An 18,736-nucleotide genomic window follows, 5' to 3' on the forward strand; every position below is an offset into this window, starting at 1 on the left:
AAACATATGTATTGACCACACATTTCTCCTCTTTAAAACCTGGCGGCCGATGTTTGTATTTCCGGAAGTTTTATTTTGAAACCCATAACGGATGTTCTTTGGTTGTATTGAGACACACTTAACACTGAAGTGTTGGCGCTAGCTTTGGACTGACAGTTAGCATTAACAACAAACAATCTCTGTCTAACATGAAGATATGGACGTTACTGCTGAAATCATGACACAAATATGACTATGTTGTTGCTCCGGTGATTTTGTCACTTTTTATTTGAGAGCCTACAAGCTACGTTAGCTAGGTAGCGTCAGCAGGCTAACGTAAACGTTAACTGAAGCTACGTAGCTAGCTGCCTCAGCCTTCATCACCTTCTCCACTGTTGCTGCTGTGATGGATGATGATTTCCTGCTTGCCATACAGCTACAGGAGCAGTTTAACAATGAATACGAGACGTCTTTATTTTCTTCAAACGGATTTGAGGATGACGACCTCGGACAAAGCAGTAAGAAAAGAAGAGTGGAGGTAGCTGGAGGTGGTAGTGATGTTGTTCCCTACTGGAAGCCGACTGCCCGGCCCGAGAGGCCGCTGTCCATCGTGGACGAGTCCTGGGAGACGCTGGACCCCAACCCCGATGTCAGATCCATGTTCCTGGAGTTCAATGCCACCTTCTTCTGGGGGAAACTCAGCGGTGTCGAGGTGAAGTGGAGCCCAAGAATGACACTGTAAGTGACTGGTTGTCATGTTTTATTGTGTTGTCCTCACTGACTTGTAGTTGAGTGCAGTGGTGCTGTCACTTAAATAAAATGGTCTGAATTTTGTATGGGGTCTGGTGTGACAGGAGGAGAGGGGCTGTGTCAGCCCAGTTAATCTGTGATGCTGGCTGCAAAAGGATCTTACCAGTTGGGTTTATGAAAAGGCTGTGGGACTTTTCTGTAATATCTCCTGCTCTTCTCTTGTAGGTGTGCTGGTGTGTGTTCCTACGAGGGCCGAGGAGGACTGTGTTCGATCAGGCTCAGTGAGCCTCTGCTGAAGCTGAGACCGAGAAAAGACCTGGTGCAGGTGAGGTGGATAGTTACCACAGATCTAAGGGTTAGATTTTGTAAGATACACTCAAAATTCCTCTCATACATAATATTATCTCTTCTATTGATGAACCAGCTTTGACTGTGTGTACGTGTATCGGACTGGAAATGGAAAGAATCAACATGTCCTTCCTTTTCTGCGAGATTCATTTTTTTCTCTTCGTTTGTTTCCACAGACTCTCCTTCATGAAATGATTCACGCGCTGCTGTTTGTGACCCAGAACAACAGAGACCGAGACGGCCACGGCCCTGAGTTCTGCAAACACATGGACCGGATCAACCAGGCCACTGGGACCAAGATTACTGTAGGTGTATCTTCTCCTACACATTATAGCTGAAACTGCCTTATCTTGTCACAGCCTTTCACAGAGATTTTAATATTAAAATAACCCTCTGAAACTTCTCTCTTCCCTCTGTCCTCTCTTCAGGTCTACCACAGTTTCCATGATGAGGTCGATGTGTACCGGCAGCACTGGTGGAAGTGCAACGGGCCCTGCCAGAACCGCAAGCCCTACTTTGGCTTTGTGAAGAGGGCCATGAACCGGGCTCCGTCTGCTCAGGATCCCTGGTGGGAGGACCACAGGAGGTCGTGTGGGGGGACCTACACCAAGGTCAAGGAGCCCGAAGGATACGGCAAAAAGGGCAAGAAGGACGGTAAAAAGGACGGGAAGACCTCAGAGAAGAAGGCCTCAGGAAATGGAAAGTCTTTGAGTACAACTACAGGTGAGGATTTTGTTCCACTGCAAGTAAATAACTGATTATCCCTCAATGTTGAACTGTCCCTTTAAGGCAGATAACTGTTTTTGTTTTAAGCTTTCAGATGTAGTAGCGGCTCATGTTTTAGAGAAGCCTTTCACAATTTATTTGCTGAGAGATCTCAAAGAAGTTTTTGTTGCCTGCCTCTGAATTTGCACCTTTTCCCTCTCAGGTTCTGGATCACAGGACATACGAAACATCATCCCATTTGCTGGCAAAGGCTTTCTCCTCGGAGGGAAGTCCCAGTCCTCTACGTCTTCCTCCCCATCTCAAAAGCCAGTAGGGCCGGTTGTGAAAGCACCCTCGTCCAGCCCCATCTCTTCTCAGAAGACACTGTTCACCCCCACATCTCCAGCTAAAAGTCTCAGTCCTCCTGTTCACTCTACCCAGGGTAACAGAGGAATCTCTAGCGCCTTCCCTCCTGTCAGACCCACTACCTCCACGAGGCAGAAGCCTCCTATAAAAAGGTCTGTCAGTAACACGAGGGCTTTCATCAACATCAACGGATCACCAGTGAGAATCCCCAAACCCCACAGCAGTAGCAGCAGTAGCCAAGACACAAACAAAATCAAACAGAGGTCCATTGAAGAACTCTTCGGCAACACAAGCCCCAGGAAGTCACTGAGTCAGTCCTCCACCTCAAACACAGAAACTAAAAGAGATTCACCAAGCAGTACAACGAGTGCTTCCTCCTCTTCTTCCTTTGTACCTAAACAACCTAGCAACCACTCAGCTTCCTCTCCCAGAACGTCTAACCCTAGTCCAAGTCAGGCTAGCAAGTTTTCATCTGTGGTTTCAGCAGGAACCAAAGGCAGCCCTGTTAAACCGAAACAGTCCAAGTATTTCAGTCATTCTAACGGTGACACTACATCAGGAGCTGCTGGTGGAGGTCAGGCATCGAGGAAGAGGCCGTGGGACGACCGCAGCAGCTCAGCCGCCATCTTTAACTTCTTCCAGAAGACATTAGCCAGCGATTCAGCAGCCTCGAGGGAGTCTGCAAAGACAAACTCACCTGCAATGCAGCAAAGAACTGCCACCACCTCCTCCTCAAACTCCTCTACTTCCTCCATTCATTCCTCCGCAGGACTGCACACTGTTACCCCCTCCTCTTCCTCGTCTTCCTCCTCTGCGCTGACAGTCAGCTGTCCTGTGTGCCAAGCGAAGGTGCAGGAGTCAAAGATCAATGAGCATCTTGACTCCTGCCTCTCCTGAATGAGTGTGCAGTAAAAGAGATGTTGCAATAACACCAAGAAGTTTCAGGGAGTTTGTGGTGCTGAGTTTTGAGTTTTAACTTTGAGGTCTTGGGTAGTTAGTGAAATGATTTCACTTTTGATTTGAGAAAGATCAGATACAGTTTTATGACCAGATTGGATGGTTTTCTTTGTGGTTTTCAGTATTTTAACCTCGATGTCATAATGACAGTCTTTCACTCAGAAGTGCCTGTCGGACAGTTTGTGCCTTAGTGTGACAGCATGACAACAGTGTTCAACAGAGGAAGTGAAGTAGATTGGTCGGCTTTTACTTAACTAATAACGTCATTTTCATCAGGCTGGAAAATTAAACAAAATTCCAGTTAAAGTTGATAAATTGAGGCATGAAGCATTTAAAGGACGGCATCACATTACTCAGTCCTGTGAAATATCTCATCATGTGTTTCACTGTAGGGCTTCCCTAAACCTGTCTGGAGGTCATAGGTCTCAGGTTTCTTTACGTTGGACTTTGATGAGAGTTAAAGGGTATTTTTAAACTTGGGCTCCATTTTCTTTAAATAGTTCTGAGTCTAAATTACTCATAGGTACTAAAAAGTTTGGGAACCTCAGACGCAGCCGCAAAAATCTTTCTGCAATGACTGCAACATAATCGTTGAGGCCAAATGTGCTTCGTCAGACTGAGTTCACTGACAGTGCTCGTTTCTTCCACTCAGATTGTTATTCTAAGTGTCTGACAACATTATGGACCCATTAAGGAGTAAGATCCTTTTTGTTTTACCTAAATCCGCCATATCCACCAGACTCAACTGACAAAAACAGCAATTTTACCTCTTAGGATACAGGAGTTGCTGGTGGAGCCCGACCAATAATAGTCTGTCACAGATACGTCGGTGTTGGAGTATATGTTTTTCTGATAGGTGCCGATATTATAATGCAGAAGAATTAAGTCAAACTCTATCAGTGATGTGTGAAAGCAGACCAGGTATGTTTTAAATCCAGAAGCTGCTGTGTTATGTGTATAGAAGTTATTTTTGGGTTGGCTTCCTGTAGATCGATGCCTCCTCCACCTCAAACCTGCATCTGCTCCCCTTCAGACAGCAGGAGACGCTGCAGTCTGACCTGCTGATCTGAGGGACTCAGGTTTCACAGTCGCCAGCTATTTATTTTTGCACGTCGGGAAGTGCACGAGGATCTGATCGTGCCTCAGTAATGCTCTGATATTGCTGATGTGCTTCATCAGTCAGATCTGCAGGAGAAAAACTGAGGATGTGTTCAACAACATGAGAATTTCAAATGTATATGTTCGGCTTTTAAATGTTATGTTTGTTTTAAAGGATTTTGTTAAATATTTAAGGTTCTGTTGTCAAATAAAACATTTTTATTGTTCTAATTTACCTTGATATTTTGTCATTCCTGCAGGTATCAAACAACTGATAAAACAAAAATACATTTATCCATTAATGTCCATTAATATCAGTAGTTATTATCAAGGTTTTACACTCAAAAACCACATGATGCCGTTACATTAAATGTCATCAAAGTCAGTAGGATTCATCCTCTGGGCAGCAGGAATATCTCATATTGTATTAGTGTTTCAGTTATATGACAAACCATCCAGTATTTGTTAAGACATTTCCCTGTGCCAGCCAGAAGTGATGTTGTTTTTTCAGTTCTAGTTTATTTTTTCTTTCTGGGATGATAATAATAGTTTTAAATACGGTGTCAATGTTGCCTCAAGCACTCAGCCATCTGGTCTCATCATGTAGAGTCTTGTAGAGTGCATCAAAAAAACCAACCAAGACATCTGTGAGCGACCTAAACTGTTCATAATGAAAGGATTTGTACTGGAGACAGGGAACGTGGGTGTAGCAGAGCTGGTGAGTGATCAGAGAGAAGGGGGAGGATTGTGGAGGTCAGAGGTCAGACAGCACAAGGCCAGCTGCTGATCAGGACTACGCCCTTCTGTCCCTGCAGGACAGACTGGAGCAGAGCCAGAGCCGGTGACAAAGCATGTCAGCAAACACCCATTTCAGCTACCACAGTCTGCTGCTGCTGCTGCTGATCACCATCTGGCTGCACCTGCATCACCCTTTGACGTGAGGTTACATTTGGGAAAGAAAGCATGAATTTTCTTCGCCAAAATGTGAAAAAAGAAGAAAGCGCTTGAATGTCGTATTTCTGACTTCTTCACATCAGGTGATAGTAATTCTCACCTGGTGAAGGCCTACGTGCCAGGACTTTCTGCTTCCCTCTCAGTCAAGAGTTTTTCATACCTGTTAATATGACTTGATGGTGTGGAAGAGTATAATGCTGCATTCAGGTGCTCCTCAGAAGCACGCACTTCCCAATTTCGGAAATCGTCTGTCCGACTTCAGTGTGTTCATGTGCGTCAGGTTGGAGTGCAGAAGCAACATGGATGATGTTTTGCATTTAAATAACACACTGACAGCTGTTTCCAGATTGTGTTGATGTTTTTTACAAGGAAGAGCAAAGGAAGCGTATAATGTAACCCATGAAATATAGTTCACAAATATGCATTTTACCATAAACCCAAAATGTTCACCGACTTTCGGAGTTGTTGCCCCGACTTCAGGGGGCAATCACATGAATTTGTGCACTTAGAAAAATCCTACATTAGTAAAAGTGAACAAATATGAGCATCAAAATGTATTTAAGAGTACTTGTTCTGTACAAAAATGGCCCCTGTAACCACCAATATGAAATGTGTGGTTATTAGATTGTTAATAATGATGCGTTAGAGTGTAAATATTAATATTTTGCTGTTAAAGTTAAGCAAGGTGAAGCTGGTTTTAACTATTTTATATTTAGTTTGGTAGTTTAGTTCAATGATTCGCAACTTAAGGGTCAGGTCCCCTCCAGAGGGTCATCAGATAAGTGTGAGGGGTTGTAAGATGATGATGAGGTTGAAAAGGAAAAACCGAAGCTGCACAAATTTGTCTTTGCTTTTTTGTGAAATTTCGAATAACTGTTACCTTTTCAGGCCTCGCAAGCTGCAAAAATTTAAGTTTAAAGTGTGTAGAATTTAGTGGCATCTCGCAGTGCTGACCAACTGAACACCCCTCATCTCACAAAAACACAAAAAGCCCTCTCTAGAGCCAGTGTTTGATTTGTCCTTCAGGGCTTCTGTATATACATGATGGAAGTGGAGGTTACGGTGCGTTTCATTTGGTTTCCTGTCAAAGCCCCCTCAGCCCCTCTAACTGCTTTAACTTCCGGGTAAACAGGAGACAAACACCAGATGATCGTCGGAAAGTGAGGAAGGAAGTCAGAGAACCAGCTCCTTCTATTGTTTATTGTATTTGTCACTTGTACACAGATTTTTTCAGATAGATTTTTTATCTTGTTTAACAATGAAGACATCATGATCACACGCAACTTCATGACATCATCAAACTCCGTCTTCTGTCATTGATTTGATAGAGAATTACATTCTGTCATTTTAAGGACAGTACATGACAAAATTTACTTTAATATTTTCCTTCACTGACCGTATTTTTATCATATCACTGACCGTATTTTTATCATATTGTGCATTTTGTGCACAATAAACGTTTATTTGTCACTTTTCATGGTCCATGAAACCATGAAAAGTCCATGGTTTCATGGACTTTTCATGACTTTATCCTATAAAACATTCACCTTTTGTCTCTATAATGACCATAACTCATTCTGTTCCCGTTCCTGTTTGACTCGAGGAGGGAGCCGTCATCCTCGTCCCCTCCAGAGGCCTCAGCAGGGGAAGAAATCATGTCAGTGACAGCAGCTGTTCCTACCGGCCACTCCTCTTCCCTGACCTGCTGTACACTGACACACTGTAGGAAGCTGACCTCCTCCAAACACACACACACATACACACACCCTCCTTCCTTTCAGACCTATTGTTTCACTGACAGTGATGCATCTCAGACAAGCTCCAAGTTCAATGCAGTGTTGTGTTCTAGGCAGTCGCAGCAGCTAGATGGGACCGGAGCACACTTTGGGGTGATTGTTTCTGGTAGAGGTTTACAAAAATTGATCCTGATGGGTTTATTGTTTCAGCAGTATTGTAAAAAACAAAGTAGTTAAAGGGGGATAAAGCTAAATATAGGCGGACAACATGAAAGACAAGCGATGAGGGGACGTGTGATGGGTGATGTCTGGGGGTCTTTTGTGCCCACACGAGTACTTACTGTAATTTTTTTAGCTGTCAGCAAGAAATCGCTCTCCAGCAGAGATTTAAGCGGATATATTTAGACCATTATTACCCGGACTTAGCTAAGTGATGCAAACCCATTGTGCTTTTTAGCAAGGCAGATTAACGCAAGCCTACTTCGGTTACATGCATCCCCAGGGGGTGCCATCATACACCTAATCCTCTGATCTCAGGAGGCAGTGATGATGACGGTGGCGGTGGTGGTGGGTGATGAAAGCTTATAGAGGAGACCCTCCGCTCATAAAACCATCACGCAAAACAGATTGTCCTTGATCGGTGGCTTTAATTGTGCAGCTGTGGACTGTCAGCTGATGGCTAATTGCTTTAAGAGCAGGATTAGGCTGCACAGAGGGGATGTGATGCTCTTCAAGGACGAATATAACATTTGATACTGTGCTGACTGGTAGCATGTTAGTAAGACAGACAAAAAACACTTTAAGACAAGACAAAAGTCACATTGTTAGTTGATTATCCGTCCCAGAATACACCTTACTACTAGCCCCCTTAAAAGTAAGTGTTTTTACATCAATGGAGCAAACAGGATTGTGTTGGCTAGCAAGCTAACATAGGGAAAACACTCAGTAAATACATCGAGCTCTAGATTATGGTGAATTATGTTTGTCCAGTCCACTACAATAAAATGATTAGTCATAAAGTTAAGGGTCGTTAACAACAGCAAAAAGGCAACAAAAAAAAAAAAAAAAAACAGTTATTGGCAAAACAAATGTGTCAGCAACAACGCAACAAAGTGTCTTTTGTGCTTATGAGTGTTTGTGTCTGTAGGAAATGAGTCAGGTTTCATTCATTTCAATAGAGCGATTAGCAATACAAGGCTTCAGGCTCCATCCATCTGCCTGACTCCATGTGTGTGTTTTTGTGTGTGTGTGTGTGCGGTACAACACATGCCCCTCTTTTGCCGAGGAGCGTGTTTGATGCTATTGTGTGTTGGTTTCAAGGTTATTGTTGTGTTATTGTTGTGACGGGGCTGCAGGCTGGGGGGGCGGGAAGTGAAGCCCACCATCTGTCCTCAAACTATTGTCCTGCACACACGCACACACACACACACACACACACACACTCCTGTCATGACCTCAAACCCTCTGTCTGCACACTTTGTTTTATTGTAGGGACTCTAATTAACACAGTCATGAGGCAAACATTTGGTCTAATGCTTAAAAGTATTGACTGTTCATATTAACAGGCAATAATCAGTTTCATTACTAGAGAAAGAATATTGTAAAGGCTGTCTAACAACAAAGAGAAATATATTTTAAGGATTGTGCTGAGAAATTGACTTGTTTCTCCAATACATTTGAATAGATTAAGAATGAAATGTAAATACTGATGATATTTTCACATTTTGTGTGTTTAAACACTAGTTTGTTTCATTTAAGATTTACTTTTAAGTGTAAAGAAGTCATTTTTATTTGGACTTAAATTGGCTGTGTCAAGTTTGTGCCTTATTTCTCATGATAAACATCTGTCAGTGCTCGTATTATATTGACAATGATATAGAAAATGTATATAAAATATGAAACAATAGATAACTAAATATGACTGTTGATAAAATCATTTAATTTAGAAAAAGAGACAGCTGTCCTGCCTCTAAATGTTGGATGGGAGACGCCCAGCAGCCACTTTGTTAAAAGGACAGGAAGCGGATTTTACACTACTGAGCCAGAATCAGACACCGTCAAGTGAACAACAATAATCATAACAAGACCGGAAGTTTAAATTCAAAATAAAAACCTGAGCGTGGCAGTAGTGTAGTGTAGGCTTTTTATACAAGGCATTTTTCTTAATGTAATTTGGTTTCCAAAGTTATATAATATCACTGGAGCACACGGCAAGATCTACACGTTATTAATGCATATGTTATTTGTAAATGTATGACCATTTAGTTCTCTGCCTGGAGATTTTTCTACAAAGGAAAACATCTGGTTGAAACGGAAGCTGTTAATCTTTCTTTTCTTTTCTTTTCTTTTCTTATGTGTATTCTTTTAATTGTTTATTTATGATGGCCCTTCAAAAATGTAAAATGTTGTTTTTTGAATCTGGTGGAACATTTTTCATGATTTCATGTTATTTCCATTTTTAAATTCTCATCGCCTATGTTCATTTTCTTCTCTCAAATTGCATTATAAAAATGTGAAATTGTTAAAAAAATTGTAAAAATGTTAATATTTTATTTTAAAGGGATTTGTAAAGTTTGTATAGAAGTGATGCATAATTGGGCTACAATAAAATAAACATGCCTGTTGTGAATCTTCTAACCAAGTCCTCATCATTGACTCCCAAATAACACAACAATGCCCATATTAACTAATTAGATAGCTGTTATTATTCAGCACTGTATAGGGTACTGTACTGTACCGTTAGTTAGTCTGGAGAAGTCTTTCAAAAACTACATATTATATTTAAATCAACTTTCTTTTGTATTTAGTAAAAATAAAACCCTTCACATTGATGCTTTTATTTTGATTGCCAATACCGGAAACTCATAGACATGCTTCCGGCTAACTTGACGTGGCGTCGCGGGCCGCCCGGGGCAGAGAGAAGCTGGCTGTTGCTCGGTGTGTTTGGTGTGTTTGCTGCGGGAGAGGACTGTTTATTCTCGGCGGTTTGTAGGATTTAACCAGCGAAACAGTCAACTTCAGTGTAAAAAACAGCGCTGCTTCGCTCAGTAACTCACAGGACAATGAATGGTAAGTCAACGAACGGCTCGCTGGGAGGAATGGCCTGTATCGAGGGGCTGCCCCCGCTGCCGAAGAGCCTGAGCGGCTTGCTGAACTCAAGCGGCGGCTCCTGGAGAGAAATGGAGAGGATGTACGTGAAGAAGACCATGATCCAGGACGACCTGAGCCGAGGCAGGAACAACTCCGACAACCTGCTGGCCAACAAACCGGCCAACCTCGACGCCGCTCTGGCTCTTCTTCGCAAAGAGATGGTAACATCTGTGGGAGTGTTCATTTTATTTGACGACTAGAAAGTGCTCAACCCCTGGTCTGTCGATAGGCGTTAATCCCGATGTGCTGTACGTTTGTATCCAGCCAAAGCCCCCAAAGAAACTCTGGTAGTTTGGTGTTGCCTGGCTTTTAGGCAAACTTACATGCCTCTTAGCAGACAACTTAAGACTTTTTATATATTAGTGTAGTCTCCTGATAGATTCGGCATACATACCATATACCTTACAGTACATTATATAGATAAAATATTAACTTTCAGCTATGGATTTCGCCGCAGCCCACTAAGATTTTACAAGATGGTACAATCAAACAAGCCCGAAATCGCGAGCATTTTGTGCATTTTTAAACCAGTTATTTTTAGTGTAATATACCTTTATGGCTGCCGAAGTTTTAAAAATACTCTGTTAATTCTCAAAGTGTGCCACTTTCTATGTTACCCAGTATACAGAGTCGTAAGTAAGCTTGGGAAGATAAAACGCGACTTTTTCAAATATAGTCTGATGTTAAGAAAACCTTCTGCAAGAGAAAACAGGAGCAGCTTTACTTTGAATGAGACAAATTAAGCCCTTAGCATGTTCTGATTTTAATTCCAGGCTCAGTTGAATACCCTTTAGCTTCACTGTAAAAGTTGTTTTCATGACTAATCCTGCGGTGACTGTTATTACATTCACTGAGAGTGAGACACTTAATACACACTCTTTTACACTCCCCTGCCAGAGGAAGGATTATCATAAGAGAACCAGACCAGATTTCACTCCATGGCTCCTGGTCAATACATAACAATTGCTTGTTTCCTCATATCCAGTCATTCAGGTGAAAAGAGTCAAACTGTTGCAGAAACTCTCTGACATTTGTTTTGTTTTTTTGGTTAAAGGCTTTACTAAATCCTTTTCTGCCTCGCGTGCTTCACTCTCCCTGCAGCAAGTTCCCTGCTCGAGGCTTATTGCTTGGTCGCTGTTAATGTATTACTATCAGTTTGTGGTTCACATTGTCTATTAAGTTGTCAGTGCCCTATATTTCAGAGACTGTAAGCCGCTCCCCAGTTTACGGAGCGCAGAGCTGGCTCTCAGCTGGTTGAACTGACTCTGACTTGTATGTCTGCCGACTGTAATTTGTGTGGAAGACAATGCAGTGACCCTCAGTTCATACTGCACTGTCAGCTGAGTGGTATGCAGCAGAAATGCCCTTTTCAACCCTGCAAATAGACTGCTTTTAGTCTCGTAATGTCAGGTAGAGGCACAGGCAAGGGCTGTTTCTCATTTCCCATTTATTAAGTTGACCATATTTTTGGATTAATTGATCTTTTTGAAAATAATAGTTAGAAAATGACAGGAAGTAGCAAAAATTGCCACCAAGCCTGATTTATTTTGTTTGACCAACATTTCAAAACCACAAGATACTATTTCACAAATTAGAGCCCGACCAATACTCGGTTTTTGGGATCAATATTGGGGAGTAAAAAATTCCGACATCAGTATATTGGCTGAGTTTATTGTATACGTGGAGTATATAGATACAAACTTTTTCATCTTTTTTTAAATTTTATTTTTCATACAGTGATCCCCCAAATGTGGTTATCAAACCCTTGTGAGAAAGATACGTATGTGATGGATTCTTAATAAACGAAATCCTTCAAACTGTTGGTTAAAACAAAATAATGACAATAATTAGGGCTGCAACTAACTTTCATCGTTAATTAATCTATCAATTATCTTCTTGATGGGTCGATTGGTTGTCTCGTCTATAAGTTGGCAGAAGATTGTGAAAAATGTTATCAGTGTTCCCCAAAGCCCAAGATGACGTCCTCAAATGTCAAAATATATTCAGAGTACTGTCATAAAGGAGTTAGGAAACCTTCACCTTCAAGAAGCTGGCGGTGGAGAATTTTTAGAAAAATTACTCAAACCGATTAATCGATTAAGATAGTTGATTCAAGTAATAGTGAAATCTAATCGATTAGACGTTGCAGCTCTAAACATAATCGTTAGCTGCAGAAATGTGTCCTGTATTAATCAGGATCTGAATCCGTCCTCCTCCAGGTGGGTTTGCGTCAGCAGGACATGTCCCTGCTGTGCCAGCTGTGGTCGCTCCACGAGTCCATCCAGGAGTACAAGGGCAGCTGCCAGGACCTGAGCGCCGCCTCCAGCCTCAGCATGATGGAGAACGGCTACTTCGACGAGGACGACGAGTATTACCCAGAGCCTGGCGCCACTCCCACCGGGGAACAGCCAGACTTAGAGGTCGGAGACGGGACGGCATCAATGGCGGCAGCCAAGAACGGGAGCGGCAAAGACGACAGCTGGGACTCCTTTCACGTCACCATCTGAGGCCTCGTTCTCAGCACTTCTCTGCAGATGGATATGTATTTTTCGGGGGTGAAAGACTTGGGTTAAGCTGGAGGAAAAGTTGGAAACCTTTTTTGCCTCAGAGGAAGAACTGGTTGGGTAGAGACAGCAGTTAATTGGTTTCTCATTACCATAATAGACTATAAAATAAAATTCCAGCTTATCTTCAACTCCTCCTCAGGGGAAACACATCCCTGCTTGTGCTGCAGAAGGGTTTTTTTGCAGCGTGACCAGGAGCTTCAGACTGCGGAGCCGAGAGGCCCGGTGTTCTGACAACACCTGCTCAAACTCAGGAGTTGAGATGGATTGTATTCCAAGACTCCGTATACTCAAAATTAGGCAATATATATGATTTCTTTTTTATAAACAGCTCTGCTGCTGCTTCTATATCAAGTGGGTTTTTGCTAGCCAGTCTCCCTTTTTGGCAGAACATTTTTTTACATATACAAAATATATGAACAAAGTTGTATTATTTATTATCTAATATAAATAACAAGATATTTCCTGTTACTCTCTACGGATGTTTTGTATTGCAAATGCCCAGGTACAGGGGTACAGCATTTACAGGTTGGATCACAGAGGACGGGACTTCTGAACTCTGCAGTCGGTGCAAAGACAGGAGCGACTGTCTGTGTGTGTGTTACTTTAAAGTGGTGAAATCATCTGGACAGAAGCCGTCAGACCTCAAGAATGGAGAAAGCGGCGACGTCCTCAAACCTGTTCAGAGTAAAAACACTCAAGAACTGAATGAGGTTTTGTACAGGAGTGAGGGCTCCACTTTCTTGCCTTTTTTTAGACGGAGCTCACGTTTGCTCTGAAAATGTGAAATGTTCAAAATGCTGGAAACAGTTTGCAAAGCCGAGCACGCTTCCCTCAACCTTCAAAGCTGTCGACGCGTTACTCGCAACTTTGATGTGTCGCTGTTTTCTGACTGGGCGGTGCAAAAGGCCCAGATGGTTTCGATCCAGCTAATTATGTACTATACTCTGCTTTCACCATATATCAACTTGGGTCTTTTTTTCAGTTACGGCCATCATTCCTATCAGTAATAACGATGAAAAACCATGAAGATAAGGCTCAAGTTGTAATTAACAACAGTTATCTTTCAATATAACAAGGTAGCAAGTGCTTAGTAGCAAAAGAATCAGGATAAAACGACTTATTCAGCTATTTTCCTTATAACCAGCTTCGACTCTTTTCTTCTTGATATACTCGAAATCAAATAAAAGTTGCCAAGGATTAAGAAGCTGTGATCAACTTCTCACAAGACTTGCACTTGCTAGTTGGAACATTTCTTCATCACAGTGACAGCGATGGAGAAATGAAAGGACATAAATCTGGTTTGTTTCTGTGGTCGCTGCGGCCTTCAGATGTGGCTCGCAGCGTAAACACAAAGCTGTAAACATGGTAGCAACTATCAAATGAAAACAGGGTACTTTATAATGCTTTGTATCCTATTTAACAACAAGTGCTCTGCTGCATCTAACCTGGAGTTTCACTATACAGACTCCAGACCAGGCTGAACAGTATTTAAGACGTATAATGAACATAACTGCAAACCTTCCAGGGGCTGTTTGACTCTCTGAGCCTCACCTTGGGAGTTTCCTTTACTAGACAAAACTGGTCACTAACACGATTGTAACTGCAAGTGTTTTTAATTTAAGGTAACTTGCTTTTATTGTAACCTGTGAACATTATAGGAGAAGAGCTCGCTCTGTCCGTGTTTTCAACACTTAGACGTCAGCCTTATTTCAGACTCTACGTGTGCTTCTTGCCGCTATCCTTCAACAGGCGAAGACGTTTGGATGTGCAGATATTGTTACTTCTGCTACACATATGAATGGTCTGTGCAGTCTTCCTTAAAGGGACAGTTCACCCCAAAATCAAAAAATACATTTTTTGATCTCTCTCTGACCTCTTACCTGTTGTGTTATTGCTGAATTTTGGTGATATCAACCATAGAGATGTCTGCATTCTCTCTAATATAATGCAAAATGGCCCTTGGTATGTTGTGCTTGAAGGGCTCGGGCTAAAACTAAAGATTATTTTCATTGTCAGTTAATCTGCCGATTATTTTCTTGTTTAATCGGTTAGTTGTTTGATCTATAAAATGTCAGAAAATGGTGAAAAATGTTGATCAGTGTTTCCAAAAAACCTAAGAAGTCCTCAAATATGCTATTTTTGCCCTCAACCCTTAGATTAGTTTACAATATTTGACAATTAAATAGTCAACAACTAATTGTTTAATAGTTGCAGCTCTGCTTTCAAACAAACCACTAGCTAGCTAACGTTACATCTCAGCCAAGGAGGACGCCATTAATGTGTCCACCCCAAGCTGTCATGAGCACGAGCCTCTTGTCCATGCGTAGACACATGCTTCCTGGTTGGTGTAGAGAGCAACTATTTCCTACACAGAAACTCTGCAACTCACACCAAAACAATGTAGATGGATAAATAGCACTACAGGTAAGAGGAAAATATGTTTGTTTTGATTTTGGGGTGAACTGTCCCTTTTTAAAATCTAAACTCAACAGCGAAGCTCTGAGCTGAACCTGTAGCACGCTTGATACACAACAGCTGTTCTGTCACTCAAACTACGAAATGACTTGTCTCTCTCGACACCAGCCAGCACTTTGAGATGCTGTGGCGAGTTTCAGTAGCGCGTCGATGTCGCGTCTGTATAGATCGTTTGTAGCCTGGTCCACTATTTGTGTGCTCGTAGAACACAAACCAAAGAAAGTACAACTCTCAACATGAAATGTATTCGGTTAAAGGTGCAGAAAACAATTTTCTACTAAACTGATCTTGAATGGTTACATTTTATTCTAAAGGTACAGAACAAAATGACGCCTGATGTCTTGAAGAATGTCTTTACGAGTCACTTTGAAGCTGATGTTGTCTCTGTCCTTCAGGAGAAACACCAATGTCTTCAACTGAACAACGAAATGTGTTTTTTTCTTTTTTCTGTCACAAATTTCTGTAAAAAATTTCCCTGACTGACAAGTGAAAGTCTCAGTTGCTTCATGTGTAAAACACCTCTGCATCCACACGGCTACTGTGTGAAGAGCCCTGAAGTCAAAAGTGTGCGTGACTGTGTACAAACCCATCATATCACAGTGATCTACAGCAGTTATCACACTGACATCACAGCAGTGTAACATTTAGATATTTTAGGAAATGTGCTTATTCGCTTCCTAAGCCTTAGCTTGGCCTAAAGACCGCTGCAGTGTTTGTGTCAATTTTCTATTTTATGTTGTGACAACGCTGTGCTTAAGGTCTGAGTAGGGTAAGGAAAAAATCAGGTTTGGGTCGATAATACCTGGTTTTATCACCTTAAGCACAGCTGGAAAATGTCACTACGTTTTATTAAAGTTTTTGTTTTGTTGCCAAAATGACCTGGTTAAGTAGGAAGCAAACGGTGGTCTCACTGAGCTGTCGTGCTCCCACTGCTCATATGTAATCTCAGTATGATATGATTCGTATGAAAGCTGCAAATTCAACATATCGTGGTTTGCAGAAACATTTTTTCTTGCGGACTGGGCTGAGGGAACAGCTATCGAATCTGCCTATCAACGCCTCTAAAACTTACTAATTAACATGTTGCTCTCATTTAATCCTCACAAAAGCAAAGTTGAAAAAGGACACATGGCCAGCAAAACAAGAAAGCAAATAAGCACATTTCCCCCAAATTTTGAAACTATTCCTTTAACTACTCTATCAAAGCATTTGAGGTAGACATTAAATTCTTTTCTCTCTGATCTGAGCTCAAATTTTTAACTGTATGAGGTTTAAATCCTCTCTGAAATCATAACACACCACTACCTAGTCACTTCTAAATCTGAAAACTTGCCCGTTAACAATGTGTCTAATCAGCAAATCAAAGCACATTTGATCAAACAATGTAATTGATTCAGTAACGACTTGACCCCGGACGTTTTATTGGATGTCTACACAATTAGTGCCTTTGTCAGCCTCCGGGTTTCAGACCTGAGGTTTGCTGTTCAAGACGGGGACGAGAATAAACCAGTAACAGTTTGATCATTTGACTCGCTCGACATGAACTCGGTTCTTAAAGCTGCTACGTGCAGAATTTGAAACCTGATGACTTTTGCAACCTCCTTAATCCCCTAATGGCAGAGTATTACATCACTACAAATCCTAGAAATCCCAGAAAGAGCTGCTTATAAGGTGTGCTAAGAGATTTGGACGTTTACTCCGAGCTCGGACTTTTTCAGCTTTCCTTTTTTTACTCCTCCGTCAAAGGCTCCTTTTTCATTTTATTGACGAGGACGCAGCTGTTGGGAGTGGTGTGTTTTTGATGCTTCCTGCCTCTGAAATTTGAGTTGCTCCATACACTGAGAGGCTGCTCTCTTCCTTCCTTACTCGGACGGCGACATAAACGTGAAATAACTTACATTTATTCCTTCAAAGTACATTTAAATCTTCTACATGAAGCAGCTTTAACTTCCAAAGCTTGTAACGGCCTTAAAATCAGCCATGTCATTAGCAAAACTAAGGTGCACTCCTCACAAACATTTCAAGTGTTGGGCTACGATTTTGCACTTGTTTGCGGTTGCTCTGTGTTAAATCCTGCAAAACTACAACTACCTGATCCTCTCTGAGTTTGTCTTCATGACACGGGCACACGCTGCTCCTTGCACAGCAACACTACTGCAACTACATCCAGCACAGGAGAGTTAGAGAGGAGCTTCGAATTGAACACCAGCTAATTGTACCCTAGTGTCGCAGACGAGTGATGTGTTTTACAACCCCGTTTTTCATCTGATTATTGGATGTGTGATGTGGTGATGTCATCTCAGGGTAGACTTGTGGCTCCTGATGAGAAAAGTTTTCACCCTGGAGGGACAAAAAAATATCTTTGAACACGATTGTAATGTGACACTGTGTTATTTGGTGTTTTTTTTGTGATGTACCAACATGCTTACAGCGACTACAGTCGACTTATTTCAATGTAAATGTCGTGTTTTTGGTGCGAGTCTCTCACAACAAGGGCTTCTTTCTAAAGCCGCCATTTTGCACCGACTGTGAACAATCGCGTGCAAAAAATGAATTGTTAGAAGATCAGTTTTTCTACCTAGAGTGGCCTCGAAAGACCAGGATGCAGTGCAAGAATGCAAACCACAAGGACGTCATGTGTTTTGACTTAAGTAATGGTTGTTACTGTAATCGCAGTCATGCCTCAGCGTTCACACTCCTGCTGAAGTGGCTTGTCAAAAGGCACACGTACAGGAAGGACGTGGAAGAGGGTGCACCGAAAAGGCAAATTAATTTGATCAGAGGTAGATTTATATTGATTTGATTGTCAATCGGCCATGTTTCATTCACTTTAAAACTTCCTGCCGCTAACTTTTGCTTGCAAAAGGCCTAAAAGCGCATACAAACTGGTGTTTTCTCGCTAAAACTCAATATGACTCTTCTTTAGCTGACCTGTGTCGAGGCCTGGCTCTACTCAGTTGAATCCGAGCGTGTGAATCAGACGAGAGCCTCAGAGGTATTAAACTCCAACAGATTATCAACGTTGACATACTTAATATTTAGATTATTATCCACCAGTTGTTGAATTTGTTTGAATCTGTCATTGGAAAGCTAACGAGAGACCAGAATGGTGAAATGTTTGACTTCATATCTATACTGTATATCATTCATCTTAATCATTCATTAAATCACTATAGTGGAAAAAATAAGTTGTTGAGAGAACATGTGAAGCCTGTGTTGTTACCATCCATCATTAATGAATGACCATACTACTGTTTCTTTGGACAATTAGTCTCAATCCTATCATTGTTATTATACTGATACCAATTTAATAAAGTGATTCCATAATGTTCAGGTTTGGAGTGAGTTCTTCTGCATGAAACACAAAGTTGATCCTTAACCAGAAGACAGAGGAGAGCGGCAGAGAGGAAAAATCATTGGGTCGCCAAAATCAATAGGATTCATCCTCTGTGGGACATGAAATCCTTCCAAAAGTCGTTGAGATATTTCAGTCTGGACCACTAGCCCCGCCAGTCACATGGCTGAAAAATGAATTAACGAAATCATACGACACTAAATATTAACGATCATCTTCATTCCCAGAATCCAACCAGCCCCAGTGAAACTCTACAAGACTCTCAGCCCAAACTGCAGTAATCTTCCTCTCTCTGC

The 18,736-nt window shown here is 41.7% G+C and overlaps 2 protein-coding genes across 2 annotated transcripts; both read left to right on the forward strand.

Annotated features, from left to right (window-relative positions):
- Positions 1 to 113: 113 nt before the first annotated feature.
- Positions 114 to 4,436, forward strand: sprtn (SprT-like N-terminal domain). The gene is made up of 5 exons (XM_084377565.1): positions 114 to 717; positions 955 to 1,054; positions 1,254 to 1,382; positions 1,506 to 1,800; positions 2,006 to 4,436. Exons 1-5 carry the CDS (start codon positions 386 to 388, stop codon positions 3,043 to 3,045), a joined length of 1,896 nt encoding a protein of 631 aa, XP_084233691.1. The 5' UTR covers positions 114 to 385; the 3' UTR covers positions 3,046 to 4,436.
- A 5,362-nt stretch (positions 4,437 to 9,798) lies between these two features.
- fam89a (family with sequence similarity 89 member A) lies at positions 9,799 to 18,414 on the forward strand. The gene is made up of 2 exons (XM_084377785.1): positions 9,799 to 10,204; positions 12,263 to 18,414. The coding sequence occupies exons 1-2, from the start codon at positions 9,956 to 9,958 to the stop codon at positions 12,548 to 12,550; spliced, it is 537 nt and encodes a 178-aa protein (XP_084233911.1). The 5' UTR covers positions 9,799 to 9,955; the 3' UTR covers positions 12,551 to 18,414.
- The last annotated feature ends 322 nt before the right edge of the window (positions 18,415 to 18,736 follow it).

Source organism: Pagrus pagrus, assembly GCF_965226575.1.
Source record: "Pagrus pagrus genome assembly, chromosome: 16".
Lineage (NCBI taxonomy): Eukaryota > Metazoa > Chordata > Actinopteri > Spariformes > Sparidae > Pagrus > Pagrus pagrus.